Below are 27,498 nucleotides of genomic sequence, written 5' to 3' on the forward strand. Positions count from 1 at the left end.
GCAAGAGTCAACTATAAACAGCCCTGGCAGTTAAGTCTTAGAATCTTCACAGTAAGTCAGTTGGAACCTGAAGCTTGAGGAGAGCTGAAGTTCTAACTGAGGCTCTGCTTTGGCTTTTGGCTTTGCCTTGGCCTGTGCTTTTGTCTCTGGACAATTTGAACCTAGCTGATTTCTCTGGACCTCTCCTTGACCCCTATTATCTTTCCTGAATTTCCCTTTGGCTCTGAGTGGAAGAGTGGTTTGGGGTTTGGTTTTAGACATACTGGGATTTAGTTTTCTGTAGGCAAGTAGGACATCTATAAATCAAGTTATACTTTATGTTATTGATCTATTAAATACTTTATGTTAAGGCAGCCAAATCTTCCTTACTGGGAGAGCAGGTTCTCTCTCAGTCTAACCCTCCTGTGATGCTTCCCACATCTGCAGCTTTCTCCCTAGTGGCTGTTACAAAACCCTAAACCCCTCTCTCCTTCTAATTGACACTTGTATTAATAAATCCCCTTTGTTACCTACTCAAACCCTCTGGTGCGTCATTGTGTCAAAAATTGAGGCAAGGGCTGAAGGGGGAAGGAGTTATTTTCTTTTATTTCTTGAGGGTACTGTGGGCATCCATCTTGGCAGGAAGTCCTTACCCAAGATTTCCTCCTGCTATCAGTTTCACTGGCAGGGAGGAGCCCTTTTGACTCCTCCCTCAAGGGACTTTAGAAACTGACAAGAGAAGCCCTCAAGGCAGATTTAAACATTTCTGACTGGCCCAACTCCTTTGTATCTATAGAGATACCTTTCCTTACCTTGAAGGATCCTGCCTATATCTCCCCCAATATCCTCTGTCTCTAGCCTCAGTGTCAAGCCTATTTTAAGCTGCCTTTCCTGAATACCCCACCTATCCCTTCACCATCCAATATACCACCTCAATCATTCCTTCCCTACATTCACCCTTCCCCTTTCATTCCTCCTCCTATCACCTCCTCACCTTTATCTCTCCCTTTTAACCTAAAGATGAAGGATTTACTTTATTTCTCTCAAATATTTAATTGGCGAGCAAAGTTTGTGAAATACGTAAAATCTTCTGTTACAAACAAAATGAAGTTAGCTAGGATAACATTCATCCTATCTACCATCTCTATGATTTCATGGTCTCTTATGCAAGGTGTTATGGATTTTTGGTTTAGAAAGGTCCCCAATTTCATGCAACAAGTGCTGGACATCTATGACTATTACAAATAGTGTGCTCTGACCCTGGCTGAATGTATTTGTTTCATCCCAACTGCCATAGCCATAATCCTAACAATCTGGCAATTCATAGTGGCCTTGAAAAATGTTTTCTCTCACCTGTGGCAATATTTCAACTCAATTACAACAAAAAAGATGCTGATTCTGGGGATCTAGTAAATAACATCAAACTACTATTCCAAGTATTGAAATAAATAAGGGAAGGAAAGGAATTGAACAAGCACACAATTCTCCAGTTAGAGATTGTGGAGTCCAAATACCTGGAAATAATACCACCAATATTGAATCAAAGGCCAATAGCAACCAACCATCCACAAATTCCATAGTTTCTCTTTTACCAATCATAGATAGGACAATAGTGCAGCCTGTTGAAGGGGTAGTGCATGTGAAAACATATAAAGCATTCACCCAAAGTGACATGGAGGTCCTGAAGAGACTTTTCCAAAATTTTTTGAAAAACCATTCAAAAGCATTAAAGAATTAAAAAGGGTGTTCACACTATTCAACCCCAGTTTCAATGACGTGGAATTTCTTTTAGGGGAATTTTACTCTTCCTCAGAAGAGGAAAAATTACTAAATGAAACAAGGACAAACCCAAATTTAGCAGCCTGGCCATTAGTCCACGAAGATTTAGATTTTACCCAATATGCCAACCTTAGGTGCCTGATCCAATGTAGAACTGATCTATAAGAAGCAATGAGAATCTATGCAAAAAGGCCAAATTCATGGTAAAAAATTGAAAAATTAAAATAGGGAGAAGAGGAATATCCTAGCAGTTTCCTTGATAGCGTAATAGAGGTAGCAGAAACAATCCTAGGATTAAGTGACACACATGCTCAGGAAACCATAGATCATCTTCGTAGACAATTTGTAAAGGGAACATCAATCCCAATACAAAATTATTTTAGGCAAAACTGTTCACAGTGGAAATCACTGCCACTGGAGGATGTAAGACAGCATGCTTCCTATATCCATGACTCAAAGCAGAAGGAAGCAAGGATAAAAAGACAGACTGACTCAGACAAGGACGAACTGATAGCAGATTTGAAAAAAAAAGTTTAAACAAATAAAATGAGAAAAAGAAATAGAAGAGGTAAAAAAATGGCCCTTCAAACTAGTAGGAGCCATAATCAATACAGGCAATCTGCAATTAACACCCAAAGACCAATATCATCTTCTCCTTGTTGCTACCTTTGTGGGAAAATAGGTCATATTATCTAATTTTGTAGATTTAAGCAACAAATTGACTTTACCAAAATTGATAATTATAATCAAAGACACAGAGGAACAAGAAGGACCTATTACAACACAAAATGGTTCAAAAACAATAATTATATAAAGAGAAGTGAGGAAATCAAGCTTGATGGTTCGTGCTGTAGCCATGCATGCAAGAAAGTTAGCCAATCCCCATCCCTAGAAGAAATGGAGAGATCCATACAGATGGGAACAAAGCCAAAGTCCTTATGAATTGAGATTCCCAATTTAAAAAGGTCTAATCATTATAATTTGGAGGTGAGGATGTGTAATCTGTGTGGGGAAAATAAAATTGAAAAACTGAGCAAAACAGAACAGATGTCTCAAGCAAGCTGCACAGAATATAAAGATATGTCTGTGGTAGATAATCAACAATGGGAGGAAATAATGCAAATGCACAGAGAAATATATGGCAGTAGTGAGGATAACTACATAAGGGATCAGCCTTCTCATTCCATCACAGAAACATTGGATGAGAAGCATAAGGACCATACAAGCACTTGCAACAGATTGCATCATGAAGCTTTGCTATCTTGTTCAAAGTCATCAAAATCTCAAACTCCTCTCTTTATTCTAAGTCTAAAACAACGGGGCAGCTTGGATAAAGAACATTATGGCAAGGATTTACAGTGTATCCAGAAAAGAATACATTTAGAGACCTTGGGGGAGTTAAATGCCAAAGTTTGATCCCATTCACTTGCTTCAGACACAATGTCACAGAAAGAGGTTAGAGAGCAATAAAATCAGTATGTTGGCAAAGACATAACTTTAAAAGGGCAACACACTGAGTTTCAGGGTACTGGCAGCTGTTTAGGAAATTCCACATCCACCTTTCTCAACCCCTTAGCTGAAGAATTCCAACCAGCAGCTTGGGGAAGGGAGAGGGAGCAGTTGTCATCCCCAGTAACCAGTGTGTCTAATAACAACAACGAAGTTTGTTCAGTGATTAGAGACACAAACCATCTGACTTCAGCCACACAAACTTCAGGGTAGAATAGTGAACGTCAGCTTCTGACTCAGTAGACATATCAGAGGTGTTGAAGGGAACAAAAACTAACTACCATACATTCCTGGATACAACAGATTGGAAAACTTCTGATTTGGAGCTTGACAGCTCTTTAGATAACCTTGGACGGTGAATCAGACCAAACCTCCATTTCTGCAGCCCTTAGCAAAAGCCGACATGAAGTTTGCACAACTGATAATGACTCTCCAGCTCTCAATGAGAGAGAGAGAATACTCTCTAAGCCTGCTTTCTGTTGCTCTTCTCTTTCTAAATTTGACTTGCCTGATGGTGCTACAGGAAGTTCTAGTTTAGATACAAATGACCATTGTTATATTGAACCTCTGGGAGCTTGAAGTTCATTCAATGATTTAAAGATAAGTCAGTTGAATAGAATGTTCCCAGAGAGGCATGCGAAAGGCAGGAGGGGGCAGTTGAGAACTCTGAGAGATTCTGGGGTCTTTTACCTGTGCTGAGGCTAGAGATCGGTGTGGATCCTAGTTTTGGAGTGAGAGAGTTGCAAAGACCACTCTGCAAGCTCTTCCTGTCCTTCATATACAGTTATCAACCTGTACTTGACCATCACCTCTGTGTCTACTGCCCCTAGATATTAGGAGTTTCATCATCTAGCTATCTAGGCTTCCCAGGGCCCGGGAGGGATCCGGGAAGTGGGCAGGAGACAAAGAAGAGGGTGGAAAGGGTGGATATATATCAACTGTTAAGGCTTAAGATCTACAGAAGAAGAAACTGAAATTTTCCCAGCAGTTTACCTACTCTGGTTTAGCCCTGGCTTGCTTGAGAAATCTGTTCTGTTTTGCCCAGTTTTTCAATTTTATTTTCCTCACTCAGACTACACATCCTCACACCCAAATTATAATGATTAGACCTTTTTAAATTAGGAATCTCGATTCATAAGGACTTTGGCTTCGTTCTCATCTGTAAGTATCTCTCCATTTATTCTAGGGATGGGAATTGGCTAAATTTCTTGCATGCATGGCTACAGCACGAACCATCATGCTTGCTTTCCTCACTTCTCTTTGTATCATTATTGTTTTTGACCATTTTGTGTTGTACTAGGTCCTTCTTGTTCTTCTGTCTCTTTGATTACAATTATCATTTTTGGTAAAGTTAATTTGTTGCTTAAATCTACAAAATTGGATAATATGACCTATTTTCCCATAAAAGTAACAATGAGGGGAACATGATTTTGGTCTTTGGGTGTTAATTGTAGGTTGCCTGTATTGATTCTTTATTACCCCTCGTACCAGTGAAGTCCAATGACAGTGGGGAACCACTAGTTACCTTAGAAATCAAGGAGTACACTATGAAGGACTACTGGGCACTGGTACAACTTGTTCTGTTTTATGCGAGGCACCCCAAGGATGCCAATATCAGGGCAGTTTGAGAGTAAGAGGAGCTTCTGGGATAGCCCAACAAGTCCCGAAGCTAAAAGTTAAAATGATAAAATTCGGCCCTCTAACTCTCGAACACACCTTTTTATTGATGTCATCGTGTCCTTTGAACCTCGTGGGACAAGATCTCCTGTGTAAATTAGTTGCCACCATCCAATGTCAACCAGATGGACAAATTCATTTCCACCTACCCAAAAGATATCTGAAACACCATCCTATGTTCATCTAATTTATTTATAGTTTCCTTCTTTATTTTTAAGTCATTTACCCATTCTGAATTTACCCTGGTGTAGGATGTGAGATGTTAATCTAAACCTAATCTCTCCCATAATGTTTCCCAATTTTCCAAGCAATTTTTGTCAAACAATGGGTTTTTGTCCCAAACGCTGGGATCTATGGGTTTATCATATATTATCTTGCTGAGAACACTTATCCCAAATCTATTCCATTGATCCTCCCTTCTGTCTCTTAGCCAGTACTATATTGCTTTAATGACCACTGCTTTATAGTACAGTTTAAGATCTGTTACTGCTAGGTCCCCATCCTTCACATTTTTATTCATTAATTCTCTTGATATTCTTGATTATTTGTCTTCCAGGTGAATTTTGTCATAATCTTTTCTAATTCAATAAAATAAGTTTCTTGGTAGTTTAATAGATATGGTACTGAACAAGTAGGATAAATTTCAGTAGGATTGTCATTTTTATTATATTAGCTCATCCTACCCATGAGAAATTAATGTTTTTTTTTTCAATTATTTCAATCTAGTTTTAATTATGTGGAAAGTGTTTTATATTTGTGTTCATATAATTCCTCTGTCATGGCAGATAGATTCCTAAGTATTTTATATTGTCTAAGGTGATTTTAAATGGAATTTCTCTTTCTAACTCTTGCTGCTGAGTTGTGTTGGAAATATATATATAAATGCTGATATTTTGTGTTGGTTTATTTTGTATCCTACAACTTTGCTAAAGTTGTTGATTATTTCTACTAGTGTTTTAGTTGATTCTCTAGAATTCTTTAAGTAGACCATCATATCATCTGCAAAGAGTAATAGTTTAGCCTCCTTATTGCCTCCTTTAATCCCTTCAATTTCTTTTTCTTCTCTTATTGCTACTGCTACTGTTTCTAGTACAATGTTAAATATTAGAGGTGATGACGGGCATCCTCGTTTCACTCCTGATCTTATAGGGAATGCTTCTAATTTGTCCCCATTGCAGATAATGCTTGCTGATAGTTTTAAATATCTACTGTTCTTTTTTATTTTTAGGAAAGGTCCATCTAGTCCTATATTTTCAATAGGAATGGGTGTTGTATTTTCTTGAAGGTTTTTTCTACATCTGTTGAGATAATCATATGATTTCTGTTGGTTTGGTTGTTGATATGATCAATTATGTGGATGGTTTTCCTAATTTTAAACCACCCTTGAAATCCTGGCATAAATCCCTCCTGATCATAGTGAATAATCCTTCTGATCACGTACTGGAGTCTTTTTGCTAGTACTCAATTTAAGATTTTTGCATCTATGTTCATTAAGCATATTGGTCTGTGGCTTTCCTTCTCTGTTTTTGGTCTAACTGGCTTTGGAGTCTATGCCATGTTCGTTTCAAAAAAGAAATTTAGTAAAACTCCTTCTTTGCTTATTTTGAATGATTTTAACCTTTAAAAAGCTCTTTGAGTAGATGATCTAAGAAATATGATGTATTTCCATGTTTGAAACCCCTGAATTAATATTAAAATTGTTTCTGACCTTTGGTTCATTCCAGCCCCACACTATGGTCTCATTATAAATGGTAATATCTTGATCATGTGGAGCATTTGGAATAAACTGCCCCACTTTCACCAGAGCTTCAGTGCCATTGACAAAGAACAAGTACTCCAAAATGTTATAATGAGCCTCAGAATTTTCTGTATCATCCAAAAACACTTGGTCACCAGCACTATTGTCAAAGTGGATTTTCTTCAGAAAATTGTGAAGCTGAAAGGGAAGAGAAATATCAGTCACTGCCCAGTGCCCAAGGTCAGGGCTCTTACGAAAGTAAGATATATGGCCTATCTAGGAGATCTAAGTCTTCATGACCTAAAGTTAGTGCTCTTGTTTGGTGTGAGTAATAAAAATCTTGGTTTCTGTAAGAATCAATCCACACAGTAGACTTTGAATTGTGAATTGAATTCTGGGTAAGAGACTCCATTCATCCCTGCATGTAGTGCTCACAATATCACTCTGAATTGCAAAGAAGTCACATAATTCTCAAACCCAAGTCTGGCCTAGTCTCATATTAATAATTTGGAATGTATTCAAGAGACATCATATTGAAATGTGTAAAGGTGATTAAGAGACCTTTTATCTAAATGTTTTAACACAACTGAATGATGTTGCTTTAAGTAAGATTAAGCGACTCTGCTGCTGGTTGTGGTCTGTGTTAAGCCAGCTGACAGGCCCCACCACTCCATTAATTCCTCCTTTACAACTGACCATTGAGAAAGTAAAGATTCTTCCCCAACTGTCAGTGCTAAGTGAACTCAGTTATTTAGAGAATTAGTAAACTCAAATTAATAAAGATGTTATAACTGACTGCAATTTGTTGGTTGTGCTGTTGATCCTGATGATAGAAGATCAATAATCACTTGAATGAGCTTTATGAGAGAAAGGAGAAGTTTTAACTGACACCTTTCCCCTAAGAATCTTCAGCGCAGATCATGTCAGTTCAGGTTTCTCTCTTTTTAACTTATTTAATGAAGGCAAACAAGGTTAGTGAAAGGATAGGTTGAAATAAAGAGGAAAGAGGGATTGAGAATGAATCCTAGAACCCTGTTTAAATAACTAAGACTGTAATAAATCTTCAGGAGTTTGCAGTTGAAGCTAATTCACTGATCCTGCCAGGCTAATTGCCTTAGTCAGGCCTAAGGGCCTGACTCAGTTGTTTGATGTTCTAGCTCAATTCAAGATGGCTTGGTTTAACAGACTTGATCTTCAATATTTATCTTCTTATTGGTGTTTAGAAAGGTGTATATTATTTATGATGTATAGGACTGGATGCTGATAGCACTGGATGAGCAAAGAGCCAAGGTAGCTAATCTTATGAGGTTTAAGTTAACCTTAGCAAAGAGACAATTTTTAAATGTCTACCCTCCCACCTTTCTCAAGACTGAGACCATGAGAATAGGGATTAGCCTCAATTTATAGGGTGCTCTTAACATACTATTTGATCTCATGCCACCCCTGTATTTTGCATTCCACTCTCAGTAACTAGCAACCATCCTGGCCCAATATGGCTTCTTACAAAAGTATTTACAAATGCCATTCAAATAAAGAATACCCATTGTATTTAATCTTATTTCCTTTACACACTATATTATAGATAGCCTCTCTTTCTGGCTATGGCTTGAACTATATATGATATCTCTTTCCTCCCAATCTTTACCTTGATTACTTCCCAATATAATGCACTCACTCATTCAGCCTTTTCTATCAGAATATTTAGATTACACACTGCCTCGTTTTCTTATTTATTTATTTTTAATAAATCTACACGCGTACATACTTTTTCCCAATAGATCTTTGGCACCTTGAGGACAGAGACACTTTAATTTGTATATTTCATCTCCATTGTATAACTTTTCATGAATTCAAGATGGTTCATTTTAGAATCTCTAAAATAGAATCATATTTAAAATTTACTTTTAATTTCAGGGAAAATATTAAGAAATAAAATTCTTTGATCTATAAATTCTTTTCAGACTTTTCCCTAGTAGTAATTTGGAATCACTCTCTTTGAGTTATAAAACTGTGTATATCCTCTGTATATTACTATTCCTGGGTCTGCTTCCCAAGGAGATTAGAGAAAAGAAAAGTAATCTAGATCTTCCTAAATTTTGTAGCATCTCTCTTGGTGGTGGCATAAAACTATAAAATAAGAGGTTGTCCATCAGTTGAAGAATGACCAACGAGATTGAGGCATAGGATTGTGATGGAATACTACTGTGCCATAAGAAATGATGAGCAGATTCGGTTTTTTTTAAATATGGAAACATTATTAGATAATGAGTAGTGAAAAAAGTAGAACCCAGAAGATACCTGTTATGACTTAAATTCTCTGGATTCTGTATCTTAATTTGTAATTATTTAGGAAACTATAAAAAGCAGGCCTGATGAAGAAAAGACACTAACCATGTATGGTCAGCCATTTTCTTAGCAGCCTCTTCCCCAAACCAGTCATGCCAGCTCAAAACCAGATTTGGGGCATACTGGATCTCCCATAGAGTGCCCCAAGTAAGGCTGAGTCCCACTAGACAGTCCTAAGCCAGGCCATCTGTGCAGACATTCTCCTAGCTGTCTCTTCCCAAGCCAGTAGTACAGTAACATGCACAGTGTTCTCTTAGCCAGCTTGTCTCTCTGCAATTTCAAGGCAAGAAGCCTTACTTCCTTTCCCTACTCCAATTTTTGTTCTCCATAACATGTCTTTCCTGGGCCCTTCTGAGTTGGAAGACTCTGATCTCAGTCTTGATATAAGGTCAGTCTTCCAAATACTAAGAATCACTGATGTGGACAAAGTGTTGTTCTCTGTCATTCTTGAAAGAATTCAAAGTCAGACCTTCTCCACAGGGAATGAAACAGAACTTTATTGTGGGTTTAGGGGCAAAACAAAAGGGTAAGCTCTTCTCCTCCAAAGAGCATATATTTATCTTTCTCTTTCCAGCGGTAGGAGTGTGTTCTCTCCTTAAGTGAGAAAGCATGTTACACAGAGCTGTCTGTTTAATTGGTCTGTCAGCATTCTCCCTAATCAGGGCAAATAATATTCACCACAGCCCACAAGCACTGCCCATATCAAGGGAATGTACGCTCCCTCATCATTCTCCCTTCAAACAATTTGGACCCCAAATTCATTTTGGGGTTGTGAGGGATGAAGGTCTTATCTTCCATAATTACCTCAGGCTGACAAAGGACCTAGAGCAGTCTCTAACTGAGATGGAGTGAGCCTTTTCTTTTTTAATAATTTTTATTTTTTAGAAAAGTTAACATAGTTACATGATTCACAATGTTACTTTCCCCTTCAACCCCAGACTTTCCCTCCCCCCGTAGCCAATGCCCATTTCCACTGGTTTTAACGTGTGTCATTGATCAAGACCTATTTCCAAATTGTTGATCATTGCACTGCAGTGGTATTTTCGAGTCTACATCCCCAATCATGTCCATTTCAACCCATGTGTTCAAGCAGTTGCTTTTCTTCTGTGTTTCCACTCCTGCAGTTCTTCCTCTGAATATGGGTAGCATTCTTTACAATAAGTTCCTCAGAATTGTCTTAGGTCCTTGCATTGCTGCTAGTACAGCAATCCATTACATTCGATTTTATCACAGTGTATTGGTCTCTGTGTACAATGTACTTCTGGCTCTGCTCCTTTCACTCTGCATCAATTCCTGGAGGTCTTTCCAGTTCACATGGAGTTCCTCCAGTTTATTATTCCTTTGAGCGCAATAGTATTCCATCACCAGCATAGATCACAATTTGTTAAGCAATTCCCCAATTGAAGGGCAGATCCTCATTTTCCAGTTTTTTTGCCACCACAAAAAGTGAGGCTATGAATATTTTTGTACACATTTGTTTACCTATGATCTCTTTGGGGTACAACCCCAATAATGGTATGGCTGGATCAAAGGGCAGGCAGTCTTTTATAGCCCTTTGAGCATAGTTCCAAATTGCCAGCCAGAGATGGTTGGATCACTTCACAACTCCGCCAGCAATGCATTAATGTCCCAATTTTGCCACATCCCCTCCAACATTCATTGCTTTCTCCTTCTCTCATTTTAGCCAATCTGCTAGGTGTGAGGTGATAACTCAGAGTTGTTTTGATTTGCATTTCTCTAATTATTAGAGATTTAGAGCACTTTCTCATATGCTTATTGATAGTTTTGATTTCTTTATCTGAAAATTGCCTATTCATGTCCCTTTCCCATTTATCAATTGGGAAATGGCATGATTTTTTATACAATTGATTTAACTTCTTGTATATTTTAGTAATTAAACCCCTTTCAGAGTTTTTTGTTATAAAGATTTTTTTCCCCAATTTGTTGTTTCCCTTCTGATTTTGGTTGCAGTCTTTTGCTTGTACAAAAGCTTTTTAATTTCATATAATCAAAGTTATTTATTTTGCATTTTGTATTTTTCTCTAACTCTTGCTTGATTTTAAAAGCTTTCCTTTCCCAGAGATCTCACAGGTATACTATTCTGTGTTCATTTAATTTTTTTATAGTTTCCCTCTATATTCAAGTCATTCACTCATTCTGAAATTATCTTGGTGTAGGGTGTGAGATGTTGATCTAAACCTAATCTTTCCCATATTGTGTTCCAAATTTCCAAGCAGTTTTGGTCAAATAGTGGATTTTTGTCCCAAAAGTTGGGCTCATTATTTTTATAATACACTGTCTTGCTGACGTCACTTACCCCAAGTCTATTCTACTGATACTCCCTTCTGTCTCTTAGCCAGTATCATAGCATTTTGATGACCACTTTTTTATAGTACAGTTTAATATCTGGTACTTCTAGGCCACCTTCCTTAACATTTTTTTTCATTATCACCCTTGATATTCTTGATCTTTTGTTATTCCAAATGAACTTTGTTATAGTTTTTTCTAATTCAGTGAAAAAGTTTTTTGGTAATTTGATAGGTATGGTGCTAAATAGGTAAATTAATTTGGGTAGAATGGTCATTTTTATTATGTTAGCCTGTCCTACCCATGAGCAATCAATGTTTTTCCAATTGTTTAGATCTAGTTTTAATTGTTTGGAAAGTGTTTTGTAGTTGTTTTTGTATAATTCCTGTGTTTGTTTTGGTAGATAGATTCCTAAGTATTTTATATTGTCTCATGTGATTTTAAATTGTGTTTCTCTCTATACTTCATGCTGCTGTGATGTGTTGGAAATATATAAAAATGCTAATGACTTGTGGGCATTTATTTTGTATCCTGCAACTTTGCTAAAGTTGTTGATTATTTCTATAAGCTTCTTTTTTGATTCTCTAGGATTTTTTAAGTAGACCATCATATCATTTGCAAAGAGTGATAGCTTAGTCTCCTCATTGCCTATTTTGATACCTTCATTTTATTTTTCATCTCTAATTGCTACTGCTAGTGTTTCTAGTACAATGTTAAATAATAGAGCTGATAATGGGCATACTTCCTTTACTCCTGATCTTATTGGGAAGGCTTCTAATTTATCCCCATTGCATATGATGCTTGTTGATGGTTTAAGGTATATACTGTTCATTATTTTTAGGAAAGGCCCTTCTATTCCTATACTTTCTAGTGTTTTCAATAGGAATGGGTGTTTTATTTTGTTAAAGGCTTTTTCAGCATCTGTTGAGATAATCATGTGATTTTTGTTTGTTAGACTGTTGATATGGTCAATTATGTGGAGTGTTTTCCTAATGTTGAACCATCCTTGCATTCCTGGTATAAATCCCACATGATCATGGTGGATAATCCTCTTGATCACTTGCTGGAGTCTCTTTGCTAGCATTCTATTTAAGATTTTTGTATCTATGTTCATTAGGGAAATTGGTCTGTAGTTTTCTTTCTCTGTTTTTGGTCTACCTGGCTTTGGAATCAGTACCATATTTGTGTCATAAAAGGAATTTGGTAGGACTCCTTCTTTGCTTATCATATGAAATAATTTGTATAGTATTGGGATTAGTTGCTCTTTGAATGTTTGATAGAATTCACTTCTGAATCCATCTGGCTCTGGCAATTTTTTCTTAGGGAGTTCTTTGATGGCTTGTTCAACTTCTTTTTCTGATATGGGATTATTTAGGTATTCTATTTCTTCTCTTGTTAATCTGGCAATTTATATATTTGTAAATATTCATCCATGTCACCAATCACATATAGATTGCTATTTTTATTGCCATATAATTGGGCAAAATAGTTTTTAATGATTGCCTTAATTTCCTCTTCATTGGAAGTAAGGTCTCCCTTTTTATTTTTGATACTGCCAATTTGGTTTTCTTCTTTCCTTTTTTTATTAGATTGACCAGTACTTTGTCTATTTTATCTGTTTTTTTTTCAAAATACTAGCTCCTAGTCTTATTTATTAATTCAATAGTTCTTTTACTTTTGATTTTATTAATTTCTCCCTTGATTTTTAGTATTTCTAATTTAGTTTTCATTTGGGAATTTTTAATTTGCTTGCTTTCTAATTTTTTAAATTTCATGCCCAATTCATTAATTTCTGCCCTCCCTAATTTGTTAATATATGCACTCAAGGATATAAATTTCCCCCTGACTACTGCCTTAGCTGCATCCTACAGAGTATGGTAGGATGTCTCATCATTGTCATTCACTTCAATGAAATTGTTGATTTCTTCTTTGACTAACTGGTTTTGGAGAATCATATTATTTACTTTCCAATGAGTTTTTGATTTACCTGTCCAGGTGCCCTTGCTAATTATTATTTTTATAGCATTATGATCTGAGAAGGTTACATTTATTATTTCTGGTCTTTTGCATTTGTTTTTAATGTTTCTATGTCCTGTTACATGGTTAATCATTGTGAATGTACCATGTGCAGCTGAAAAGGTGTATTCCTTTTTGTCTCTATTCATTTTTCTCCACATATCTATTAAATCTAATTTTTCTAGGATGTGATTCACCTCTCTTACCTCTTTCTTATATATATATTTTAGTTTGATTTATCTAGATCTGAAAAAGGAATATTTAGATCTCCCACTAGTATGGTTTTACTATCTATTTCCTCCTTGAGCTCTGCCAGTTTTTCCTTTAAGGATTTGGATGCTATGCCATTTAGTGCATACATATTGGGCAATGTTATTTCCTCATTGTCTATACTGCCTTTTATCAGGATGTAATTATTTTCCCTATCTTTTTTAATCATATTTATTTTTACTTTGGCTTTGTCAGGAATCATGATTGTCACTCCTGCTTTCTTTTTCTCATTTGAAGACCAAAAGATCTTGCTCAAGCCTTTACCTTAAACCTGTGTATGTCCACCTGCCTCGCATGTGTTTCTTGTAGACAAACATATGGTAGGATTTTGGTTTCTAATCCACTCTGATATTTGCTTCCATTTTACGGGTGAGTTAATCCCATTCACATTCAGAGTTATAATTATCAGTTGTGTATTCCCCAACATTTTGCTATCCTCTTCTAGTTCTACCCCTTCTTCTTACACTATTTCCTTTTAAACCAGTGGTTTGCTTTAAGCCAGTAACCCTTGTCCCCTCCCTTGATTTACTTCCCTTTCTACCCCCTCCCTTGTTATTCCCCTCTTTTTTTAAGGCCTAATGAATTCCCTTCCCCTTCTTCTTTCCTCTGTTATTTGACCTCCCCACTACCCTGCTACCCTTGGTTTATCCCTTCTGATTTTCTCAGTAGGGTTAGATAGAGTTCTATATCCCAATGGATATAGCTAGTCCTCCCTCTCAGGGTTAATTCCACTAAGTGTAAGGTTTAAATATTACCTCTTAATGCTCTCTTCCTCTCCTTCTTATAATAGTATTCATCCCCTCCCCTTCTCATTCCCTCTTTGTATGCCATAGAATATCCTATTTTTCTTATTCATTAAAGTTTCTCTTGGTATCCTCTACTATTTACCCCCCTCTTTACCACCGCTCATATCATCTTCCATCATATAGTACTCTTACCTCTACCTATGAGTAATTCTTCTAATTACAATAATAGTAAAAACTATAATAGTGATTAGAGTTCACTACAGAGAATTATACATAACACTTCACATAGGAATACAAATAATTAGATCTTATTGAAGCCCTTAAAGAGGCAAATTTTAAAAATAAGAGTTTTCTTTCTTTCCCGTCTCTTTCTTATTTACCTTTTCCATGTTTCTCTTGATTTTTGTGGTTGGAAATCAAACTTTCCATTTAGTCCTGGTCTTTTCTGTGCAAATACTTGGAAATCTTCTATCTTGTTGAATTCCCATACTTTCTCCTGGAAGTATATAGTCAGTTTTGATGGGTAGTTGATCTGGGGTTATAGACCCAGTTCTCTTGCCTTTCTGAATATCATATTCCAAGCCTTGCAATCTTTTAGAGTGGAGGCTGCCAGATCCTGTGTGATCCTAATTGGTGCTCTTTGATATCTGAATTGTCTCTTTCTGGCTTATTGTAATTTTTTTTAACTTGGAAGCTCTTGAATTTGGCTATTCTATTCCTGGAGGTTGTCTTTTCAGGGTCTAGTGTAGAGGGTGATCTATGGATCCTTTCAATGTCTATATTGCCCTCTTGTTGTAGGACATCACGACAATTTTGCTGAATAATTTCTTTTAGTATGGAATCCAAATTTCTATTAATTTCTGCTTTTTCAAGAAGACCAATGATTCTCAGATTGTCTCTTCTAGACTTGTTTTCTTGGTCTGTCACTTTCTCATTGAGATAAATGATTCATGTTTCCTTCTATTTTATCAGTCTTTTGAATTTGTTTTATTTGTTCATTTTGTCTTGAGAAATCATTAGCTTCTAATTGCTCAATTCTAGTCTTTAGAGACTGGTTTTCAGGTATAATCTTTTGGTTTTCCTTTTGGATCTGGTCTGTTTGGTTCTTTAAGGCTTCCAGCTGGTAATTTCTGGTCTTCAATTTGCTCATCAATTCATTTGATTTCTGAGCCTCACTTTCTAATCATGAAATTTTGCCTTTTAAACTGTTATTTTCTTGCCAGATTCCTTTCATCTTTCTCATAATCTCAGATTTAAACTCTTCAAGAGCTTGTGACCAGTTTTCATTATTTTGGGAAGGTTTCGATGTGATTGGTTGTTTGTTCTCCTCTTCTGTTTGCTCAGTTTTCTGGATTTTCTCTGTGTAAAAGTTGTTGAGTGTTAAAGATTTCTTCTTGTTGATCTTTCTCTTCTACGGTCCCTGATTGTTAGCCCTGTGCCTTCTCAGCTTTATTGTCACACTCAAGGTGTGTCTGCGCTCTTTAGCCTCCTGAGGTCTCAGGTCTAGTTATTCTCTGAGTCAAGCATCCTGGTGGTCCCCCTTGCTTGATCCTCTGCCTGAGGATCCTTTAACAGTCTCAGGGTGCTGCTTCCACAGTTGAGCACCCATATGCACTGGTTCCCCACTCAAGGTTTCCAAGCCTTCATCCTCACCTGTGTCTGTGCCTTCACTCCTGCACTCAAGGTCTGTGTTCAAAGTTCATGCGTGTTCTTTAGCCTCTTGGGGTCTTAAGTCTTTCTGCTCTCAGGAGCAGACCCTGGAGCTGCCAGAGACTTAATGGGTGCCCCAAACTTGCTCTAACTCTTTTGCACTGGCTTTGGCACTGTAAGTGGTGTCTGGGGGTTGCTCAGCTCTTGATTTAGTGAGAGCAGTTTCATCCCTTTATAGCAAGGAAATACTCTGAACTCACATACCTTCAATGTTGTGCCTTGTTGTGGGGTCCCTTCATTCATCTGGATTTGTTTTTATGTCCCCTTGAGGAGTCCTATATGTTTTGATTAGGAGAGGTTAATCAGCTGCTTTTTACTCTGCTGCCATCTTAACCAGGAAGTCTACCCACCCTGGAGTGAGTCTTGAATGGTGTCTATGAGTGGAAGAAAGACTAAGCAACATCCAGTGGGTGAGGAGGCTGGATAAGAAGACAGTTTTCCTCTGTCATCATCTGAAGTTTAAAGGTTTTGAACCTGGAGAAGAAATACCTAAGGAATGTTTTCATTGCTCATTTAGGAGTCTCCCAAACAGGTACTTAAGTTCTTCACAGGTCCATAAGTCTGGTATTGGGAGTATGTCTGGAGGCCAAAAAGCTTCAATCTGGTAAAGATGAGTTGAGCCAAGACTAACAGCAATGAAAGTAGGGTTCTTTCCACCTTGGGTTAAGCTATTCCATACCCCAAGTCCTCCAGGTCCTCAGACAAACTAGTTCCCCCAGATTTACTCAGATAGCCAACAGCTCTCCCTTTACTTCAGGCAGGGAGAGGTATACATCAGTTACTACTTCTCAATGCCTTTTGGAAATGCAAGCTGCAAAATATAAATTATGGATATTTTTCTACAGTCCAGTTTCTAATGAGTTGTGTAATTGCTTCAGGAAGACTGTCAGTATAAATTCTTTCCCAAGAACTGGTAATCTGTGGTATAAGTAATATTTCTCCATAAAAAAATGCCACCTTCCTGAAAGCAAGACTCCAATTCTCATTACTCTGTATTTTATAGTATCAAAAAAATATGTTTTAATTAAACCCATAATTTAAATACTCAGATTATAATAAAAATGTTGTACACTATAAATAGTTCTGAAAACCTAGAAAGTTGTAGAATTTAAGTTTTTAAGAACTGAAAATAAATGTCACGAACATATATCTGCAGAAGAGGATACTGAAGAGGCAGGAGTAAAAATGGTGTGAGATTTCTCTATGCTCTTACTTGCAATTTAATGGTGTTATAAATAAAATGTTTGACCTTAAAACATTTTATATGAGAGGATGACTTCCCTTATTCTCCACAAACCTGAATTCCAAATTCTTATCACATCTACACAGAATCCCTTGCTTCATGTTACAGTACAGGAACCTCCTTCTCCAGACTACCTTTGGTGATCTCTTCCCTCTCTAAACTATTAGTGCCTTCTCTTCCCTGAATTGCCTTGTTTGTGTCGTTTCACTTTTTAAATTTGTGACTCCAGGACCTAGCATACTGTTGGGCACATATTTAGTCCTTCACAAATACTTTTTTGATTCACCTATGGATTTTTTAGAAAACTAAAAGTCTATATACTATAGGTATTTGTAAAGTGAATTTGGGAAGGAAGTTTCCACATTGAAAAAATAAGTAGTTTTTGATTCATTGATGTATATGCTCTACCTAGAAAATAGCTAATACATAGGAGGTACTAAATGTTACCTGCCATGGCTGAGCCACCCAGGTTTCTCCATCTCTTATAGATTCTTTCTCTGATGTCACCAGGAGCATTTCATGGAGGGCCCTGGCCACAGCATGCACAGCATTGTAGATGGTGTAACTCAGACCAGATATTGCCATGTCAAAGAATTGAAGAGGAAGCATCTCCAAGGAGGCATTTGGTGAGCATTCATTTGGCTCCTCATTTTCCAGTTTCTTGAGTTCTTTGAATGTTGAGCACCAGAACTCCTTCAATAAAGGATCCTCTGGGTATTTGGCAGGGTTCACTGTCCTAAGAAAGGACTTGAAACCAGGTATATCCTTTGTCATCTGTGAAAACGAAAGTGCTCCATGGAAACTGTAGCCATCATTTAACTGGGGTCTCATGGTGATGTCCCAATGAGATGTGGTGACCCAGACCTTCCACAGGAGGAAGTGAGGAGGCTGTGAATATCTAAGGATCATGAGTGATTCTGTGTCACCATGAATGATGATGACTCTGACTGAGGATTGCATAATACGGGGCACGAACATATCCTGAGATTCTGTGTGTCTTCTCTCACTGACAGGGAGCTTCTCCGTATAGGCCAGACAGATGTCATGCTTAATCATGTCCCCTCTTAAATTCCAGAGGAATTCTTCACCTCTCATATCATCTGTGGTCACTAGACCTACCCATGTCCATTCAAATTTTACCAATAACCTGACCATACCATGGTGCAGGGAAGAGTCCCTGTGGGCCATTTGGTAGAGTGACAGGAACTGGGTCTTGTCACTCAGAATGGAATCAAAAGGTCCATAGCTGATCTGGATGGGAAAGAAACATGGGACATTTTCCTTTCTGCACCTTTAATATTATTGAGCAAATTTCAACAAAGTATACATTATCAGTAAATTATGTTGTGTTAGAAGAAAGATGGTGGACTTAACAATTCCCTACTTCAATCAAAGAATATCTAAATTAATCCATTTATTCTGCATTAAACTGCCAATGAATTCCTTCACATATGTAGGAAAAGAATAATTAAATTGACCTGGATGAAAAAGTACCAACAGTCTCTAGAGAATTCAGATAATTATTAGGAAGGACCTAGTAGTAACATCTCATATTTTACTAAGAAGTAGTAATAATTGAAATATTTTGATATTATATAAGTAATTCAAGTTAGTTAATGAGGTAGATGAGCTATATAACATATTGAAGTAAACAATCACAGTACCCTAAAATTTGATAACTCTAAGCAATTTAGCTACTAGGGATAAGAACTTACTATCAATAAAAACTGCTAGGAAAACTGGAAAGCAATCCTGTGGTATCAAGTTATAGATCAAAATCTTATATCATGCCAAGATAACCTGCAAGAAAGTATACCTTAAAAATAAAGGATGACATAAAAAAAGACATTTGAAGAATAAATCAAAAACTACCTTAGTGGATCATGAAACAGTTCATGATCAATAAGAAGATCAAGAGTTATAGCACATAAATGGAAGATTCTGAGAACATGAAACTATAAAGTTTTTGCCAAAACAATGACAGGCCAGATAAAATTAGAAGCGAAAAAAGTGATCAGTGGGAATATGTTTAAATAATTTTCTTAAATAAAAGCTGCATTTTCAAGATATCTGAGAAATAGATTCACCAGGAAGAATACTTATAACCAAGCAGATAAATAATTAAAGGAATAAATAGGCAGTGTTCAAAGGTAGGTATGGGTAAGGATCATTAGAACTAGTAACAGAGAAATATAAATGAAAGCAACTATGAGGTTCTACCTCATGTTTATGGGATTGGAAAAGTTGACAATCAATGAAAATCACAAAGTTCGGAAGAACTATGGGAACTTGACATTAATTGTGGTACTTAAAGATCCTTTAGCTATTGTGGAAAGCCATTTGGAAGTATGCCTCAAAAGTTACTAAATCAGGCATATCTTTTGATACTATGACAATGCTATTTTGCATGACCTTAAAAGAGCTTTTAAAAAAATAAAGAAAAGATCAATGGTTAGAAACCTTTTTATACCTGTTCTTTTTATGGAGGCAATGAATTACTGTGAGGGTTCTCATCAGTTTGGGAATAATTGAATGAGTTATGTTATATGAATATGAGGAAATATTATTATTTTGAAATAAATGTTGAATAAGATCATTTCAGAAAAAAAACCTGAGAAGACTTATATGAACTAATGTGAAGTGAAGCACACAATAAATGTAACATTCTAAGTAAAATGGATGGATATGTACAATAACAAAAATTGCTCTGATTAGCAGCAGAAATATAATACTTGAATAATACTCCCTTAGAAAAAGATATTAAAAAATAAAAAGAAATTAAACAGGCCATCAATAAGTTACCTATGAAAAAATCCCCAGAGCCAGATGATTCGCAAGAAAATTGTCCCAAATATGTGAAGAACAATTAATTCTAATACTTTATAAAGAGAGAAAATAGGGAAAGAAGGAGTTGAAACAAATTGCTTTCATGATACAAATATTTTTTACTAATACATAAAACAGAAAGAGAAAATATAAAGAAAGATTACAAAACAATTTCCCTAATGAATATTGATACAAAGAGTTTTTAATTAATTTTTATTTTTAAATATACTTACATGATTCATTTTCTTCCCTCTTCCTACTTCCCTCCTCCCTGAGTTGACAGGCAACTCCACTAGGTTGTACAAATACTATCAGTATTTGATAGTATTTCCTTATTATTCTTTCTTTGCTATGGAAAAATCTTTTGAAGCCTAAACCCCAAATCACACACTCATATATACATGTAATAAGAGATGTGATATGTTTTGCTTTTGCATTTCTCCTCCAATAGTTCTTTCTCTCAATGTGGATAGCATTTTCTCATAAGTCCTTCAGGAATGTCCTGCCTTGTTGCATTGTTACTAGTAGCAAAGTCCGTTATATTGGGTTGTTTCTCAATGTTTTACTTTCTATGTACAATGTTTTCCTGGTTCTGCTCATTTCACTCTGCATCAGTTCTTTGAGGTTCTCCTGGTTCATATAGAAATCCTCTAGATCATCAATCTTTACAGCACAATAGTATTCCATCCCCATCATATACCACAATTTCTTCAGCCATTCACCAATTAAGAGATAACCCTAAATTTTCCAATTTTTTGTCAAACAAATAGTGTGGCTATGAATATTTTTGTACAAGCCTTTTTCCTTATTATCTCTTTGAGATACAAAACTAGTAGTAGTACTGCTGGATCAAAGGTTATGCATTGTTTTAAAGCTCTTTGTGCATAATTTCAAATTGCCTTCCAGAATGGCTGGATTAATTCACAGCTCCACCAACAATGCATTAGTGTCCTGATTTTGCCACCAGTCCTCCAACATTTATTATTTTCCTTTACTGTCATAGTGGACAATCTGCTAGGTATGAGGTGGTACCTCAGCAGTGTTTTATTTGCATTTCTTTAATTATAAGAGATTTAGAATACTTTTTCATGTGCTTACTGATACTTTTGATTTCTTCATCTGAAAACTGCCTATTCCTGACCATTGACCATTTGTCAATTGGGGAATGGCTTAAATTTTTGTACAATTGACTTAATTCCTCATAAATTTGAGAAATGAGACCTTTTTCAGAGGTTTTTGTTATACATGTTTTCCCAAATTTGTTGCTTCCCTTCTAATTTTGGTTGCATTGGTTTTGTTTATACAGGAATTTTAAATTTAATACAATCAAAATTATTCATTTTACATTTTGTAGTGTTCTCTATCTCCTTTCTGGTCTTAAATTCCTTCCTTTCCCCCAAAATCTGACAGGTATAGTATTCTATATTCACCTAATTTATACAATTTCCCTCTTTGTATTTAAGTCATTTACCTCTTCTGAATTAATCTTGGTGTAGGGTGTAAGTTGCTGATCTAAGCCTATTTTTTACTGTACTATTTTCTAATTCTCCAGCAGTTTTTGTCAAATAGTGTGTTCTTGTCCCCAAAACTAAGATCTATGGGTCTATCAAACATTATCTTGCTACTGCCATTTACCCTAAGTCTATTCAATTGATCCACCCTTCTATCTCTAAGACAGTACCATATAGGATTGATGATCACTGCTTTATAACATAGTCCGAGATCTGGTAATACTAGGCCTCCATCCTTCACCTTTTTTGTTAATTCCCTTTATATTCTTGATCTGTTGTTCTTCCAGATAAACTTTCTAATGTTTTTTTCTAATTTAATAGAAAAAAATTATAGTTTGATAGGTATAGTACTGAATAAGTAAATTAATTTAGGTAGCATTTTCATTTTTATTATATTAACTCATCTGACCCATGAGCAATTGATGTTTTTCTAATTGTTTAGATCACCTTTTATTTCTGTGAAGAGTGTTTTGTAGTTATATTCATATAATTCCTTAATTTGTCTTGGCAAGTACATTCCCAAACACTTTCTTATATACAGTGATTTTAAATGGAATTTCTCTTTCTAATTCTGGCTGCTGGGTTTTGTTGGAAACATATAAGAATGATGATGATTTATGTGGGTTTATTTTGTACTCTGAAAATTTGCTAAAAATATTTATTTCTACCAGCTTTTTAGTGGATTTTTTCTGATCCTCTGGGTATACAATCTTGCCATCTGCAAAGAGTGATAGTTTAGTTTCCTCATTATTGACTTTGATCCCTTCAATTTCTTTTTCTTCTCTAATTGCTACTGCTTGCATTTCTAGTACAATATTAAATAGTAGCCCTTTATTCCTATGATTTCTAATGTTTTCAATAGAAATGGGTGTTGAATTTTTCTGCATCTATTGGATGTAAATAGTTTAAATAAAATATTAGCAAGGAGATTACTGCAATATATCAGTGATAGGAGATCAGACACTATAACAGATGGAATTTATACCAGGAATGGAAGACTGGCTTAATATTAGGAAAACAAACAGATTAATTGGACATATTAATAGCAAAAGCTTCAAAAATTACAGGATTTTTGTGTTCTTCATTGCCATTTCTTATGGCAAAATACTATTTGATTACACTCATATAACACAACTTGTTTAGTCATTCCCAAATATATCAACATCCCTTTAATCTCCAGTTTTTCCATATAAAACCCACATAGCATAAACATTTTTGTGCACATAGGTTCTTTTCCCTTATCTTTGATCTCTGTGGCATACTGGCCTAAGGGTGGTATTGTTGCATTAAAGGGTAGATATATATATTTGTGACAAAAGAAAGCGTAAGAAGAGAGAAGGTAGTTTTGCAATGACCAATTCAGCTATAATTGATATAGCTGAAAAGATATGAATAAGTCAAAAGATATGAATAAGTAGTTTTCAGACAAATAAATCAAAGCTATTTATAGTCATATAAAAATTCTCTAAATTACAATTGATTAAAACACCTTTGAGGTATATGGATTTTAAAATTAATGCCCAATTTTCTAAATATTATATTTAATGAGATTTATTTATAGTGAGCTGAATACAAGCTAGAGTACAAAGCCACCTTTCTCAGCCCACACGTGGAGAAAAAGAAGAAGAGTTAGGTGGAGCCTCAGAACTTATAACCAAAATATGAAGACGCAAATCTGGACAAAGGGGAAAGCATTCTGAATAATAGAGAAAGGGATTTTAGGTAATGTAGTTTTAGCAGTTCAAAATATTTCTAACTATACATTCCCACCTGTGATCCTTTGGGAGACCAGTTTCCCCAAAGGGATATTTTAAATATAATCAACTTAAAACTTTAAAGATTTTTTACTAAAGGTATATACAATATTGCAGGTTCTAAAGGGAAATTTCAATAAATTACAATAAATAAAGTGATAAAGAATAAACCCAATGATTGCTACATGGAGAAAAAGCCAATTTAGGGGCAGTCCCCTTTGACATAAAAGTATAAATTCCAAACAAATGCTTTCAACTCCTGATAATTCAAATTCACCATCCCAAAGTTCACTCTGAGTCTTCTGGTGCAGCATGTGGACTCTAAAGGTTTATTCATGGAACCTTCTGGATTTAGGGATGTAGTAAGATTCTTATCCTAAAATTGCTCAAACTCAAATCAAAGTTCACAAAAATAACATAGTCCCCTGTGTGTCATTTGAAATTATTGTAAACCCTGGAAGACCACATCTCCCGGGATTCTCTCTGCTACAACTTCCCCTGACACCTCCCACTTCCTTTGAGGGAGGTGTCAGGGAAAGTATAAAAGGGAAAGTTTTGCGCCTTTTCTTGTTCTCGACCCTGAGCTCTGCTCTCTCTCTACCCAAAAGGGTCTGCTCTTGACCCTGGAAGAAGTGCTCTCTACACTGAGACCCTGATCACTCTCTTGGGGCCTTTTCCCCTTTCTTCCTACCTCCTAGTTTTCCCTAGACCTTCCCATTCCTAATCTAAAAAAACCAAATATTAAATGCCTAAAGTTGCTCTCTGATCATTCATTTGAAGGCTCTGGTCAATTTCCCTCTGGTAATGGACAAATGGTACAAACTAATGAACTATTAGATACCATACAAAAAGAACTGAAATCATTACAAAATAAAATAGAAAAGTAGAAAAGAGGACATGATAATACACCAACACCACTTGCCCCCCTCTGAGAGTCCAATTAATAGTCTCTGACCTGCCACTTCTGTAACAAGAAGGGCCACTTAATGATGAATTGCAGGAATTTGTTATGGATAATTAGGAATGATAATAATGACTACAGAAACAACACTAATTTCAGAAACAATAACTATAGAAATAACAATTTCCTAACTAATAACTATAGGAATCAAAATTTCAGGACTGATAATCAAGCAGATAATCCATAACAAATGACCACACAAAAATATTTCCAAATTAGAGCTTATCTACGCACTACTCAGATTACTAATGCCCCCCAAAGGGGAGCCCTAAAAACTACAAAAACATTATGAAGGTGTGCGGGTTGGGGGGGTTTGGGGTACGGGAATCAGAGGATGCAGCCTTTGGTAAACCTTTGATTTTCCAGACCCTGATATCCTGATGCCTTTTGTCCCTATCCACTGCCCCCCATACTATTGAGCCTCATGTGATATTGAGAGTTCAAGACACTTATTATGATTGTCTCCTGGACACTGGAGCTTCTTGGTCTGTATTGAGGAGTACACCTGAATCATATTCTGACTCTATTGGCTCCCTAAAAGTAGTAGGTTTATCTGGAAAACCTTAACAGGTCCCATAGCTGTCACCTCCCATGGTGAGCATGGGACCCCTAACTATAGAGCATTCATTTCTTTTAATGCCTGCATCCCCTATAAAATTTGCTGGGAAGAGACCCTTTGTGTAAACTTAGAGCCACAATAACCTGTCTCCAGATGGCTCTATGTCATTGGAAATACCAGAGGAATCTTTAAATTTGCTCCCTGTACTTCTCTCAAAGAGCTAGGACGTGAACAAGCATCCCACCTTGGGAATACCTACTGACATATCTGAGTCTCTTTGGGCCACATCTTCTTCCAATGTAGGCCTACTTAAATCAGCAGTTCCCTTTCAAATTATGACAAAAGAAGGTCCAGCTCCCTCCATTCCTCAATACCCTCTATCAAAGGAAGCACTTGAGGGAATTACTCCAGTGATAAATTCACTAATTGAATAAGGGATAATAATTCCATATGAATCAGCATATAATGCACCTATTTTACCTGTCAAAAAGCCAAAAATAGGCCCATATGGAAAATCCCAATATCTATTTGTCCAAGACCTAAGAGCTGTAAATAATCATGTTATAAAAAGACATCCTTTGGTTTCATATCCAAACACAATAATTTCTTCTATTCTCAGCACAGCTACACACTTTACAGGGTGCTTTCAGAACAAATTTGGAATGACATGAATTGGTTCAAAGTGAAGTGAGAAAAACCATTTGTAAAACATTGTATAAAGTAATATCAATATTGTAAAATAATCAATTATTAATGTCAGTTATTCATAGAAATACCAAGTCCAAGATAATTCAGAAGATCACATGAGGAAAAAATTCTGTCTAGCTTCAGATAAAGAGGAAATAAAATAGGAATGGATACCAAAGTAGACTTTTAAAATAATTTCTTAATTTTTCTTGCTACCCATTTGGTTTATGTTCTCTTTTGTAATAAAATTACTATTGAATATATTGATAATGATTGCTAATGTAAAATTTATATCAAATTGTTTACTTTGTAAAGATAGAGGTAAGGAAGGGTATGAAGAAAATAATTTGGAACTCAAAATTTTTAAAAAGTAAAGTTTAACTTTTTCACATATAATTGGAAAATTTTAAAAATATATTTTTTTTACAAAAAAAAAAGAGTCTCACTCCAAACTCCTTTTTCACACTGTGGTATTAGAAATTAGGGAGTCCTTGAACTAATTTTTAGGTCCCTGATCAAAACTTCCTGTGGACATTTAGGGCTCTTTCAAACTACATTTCCCATGAGGTTATGGGCTTCCTGTATTGTGTAATAACATAAACAGAAGGATAAATACTGAGTGGCTGGATTGGCACTTCCTCTTTGGTGACTGAGAGTGGAGCCAGGATTGGGAAGGGAAGTAACAGGATTCAGGTCTTTTAAACTGACTCTTAACATGGCACATGGCTTCATTTTTCTAATGGCTACCAATAAATCTTTTAATACCATAATATTTTTAAATCTATTCTTTTATATCCATTTTATTTCTTATAACACTCCCCTTTTCTCTTCAAAAAAGTCATTTATTCCTACATGTGACACATTTGTATCATAAAAGTCATCTTTGACTGCTTCTTCTCCTTTAATCTCTCTAAGATACAATTTGGAGCCATCACTTCTACATTCATAACATTTCATATTTATTCATCCATCAGCAACCTCTCTCCAAGCCTCAGGTCTTGTATCAGCAGTTGACTGTCAGACATTGCACACTGAATACCTTACATACATCATAAACTCCATAGGTCCCAAGTTAACTCATTCCCCGTCCTCAAACTAACCCTCTCCAAACCTTCCCCTTTTCCTCATTTCCCTATTTTTGTTGAGGATACTAACATCTTCCTAGTCATCTATGTTTTACATATTGTTTTACATATTGTAATATGTAATTGCATATTACATACATACATCTATGTTCATACCACAAACCCTGCTGAACTACAAGGCAGGGCATTCGGGCGCTCATCTTACTTCTGCTTCCAAGATGCTACATGACTTAGAGAGTGCTGTTGGCCAGGGTAATCTTCAGTGTTTTCTGGAGAAAGATAGGAAGTTTGCTTTAGCTTATCTCCAGGATACTTAAGCACACCAAATATTAAAAAAAAAATAAATTCTATTTTCAGCCCATAGTGTGACCATTACTGAAGGACACTCTACTACTCCCAAGACTGAATACTTGGAGAAAAATACAAAAGGTAGCTCTCTCAGTATCCCAGACCTGTGGAAACTTGTAGAGCTCAAGCAGGGTCCCCATCTGGATAGACAGAGCTGATGTGGCTCCTCCAATGATAGCCACAGGCTGGTCCTGTTCCCAGCAGCTGTAGTTAGGGATGATCTGGCCCTGCCCAGACAGCCATCTCAGGGAGCTCTCCAGGGTTCTCTCATCACTGTGGTAGGCATTGTAAACATGGAATCCCAGGGAAGAAATATTGGGTAACAGACTGGGGTCCATGTTGATTTCCTGCACAGCAAACACCAAGGCTAGGACTTGCTGGTAATTTTTGTGCAGCCACCTGAGGAACAGAAAGTAGGAAATCAAGAACAAAATATTCAAATACAGT

At 36.1% G+C, this 27,498-nt stretch overlaps 1 protein-coding gene across 1 annotated transcript in view; it reads right to left on the bottom strand.

Annotated features, from left to right (window-relative positions):
• The window catches only part of LOC123246029 (vomeronasal type-2 receptor 26-like), a 42,929-nt gene that overhangs the window by 13,442 nt on the left and 1,989 nt on the right, over positions 1-27,498 (bottom strand). The window contains exons 2-4 of the mRNA XM_044674987.1: positions 27,156-27,487; positions 17,768-18,571; positions 6,653-6,880 (exon numbers count right to left, since the gene is read on the bottom strand). Of these exons, the coding sequence (XP_044530922.1) occupies positions 6,653-6,880; positions 17,768-18,571; positions 27,156-27,487 (1,364 nt within the window). The remainder of the gene's footprint in view (positions 1-6,652; positions 6,881-17,767; positions 18,572-27,155; positions 27,488-27,498) is intronic.

The sequence above is a fragment of the Gracilinanus agilis genome, chromosome 1 (assembly GCF_016433145.1).
Source record: "Gracilinanus agilis isolate LMUSP501 chromosome 1, AgileGrace, whole genome shotgun sequence".
Taxonomy (NCBI): Eukaryota; Metazoa; Chordata; class Mammalia; order Didelphimorphia; family Didelphidae; genus Gracilinanus; species Gracilinanus agilis.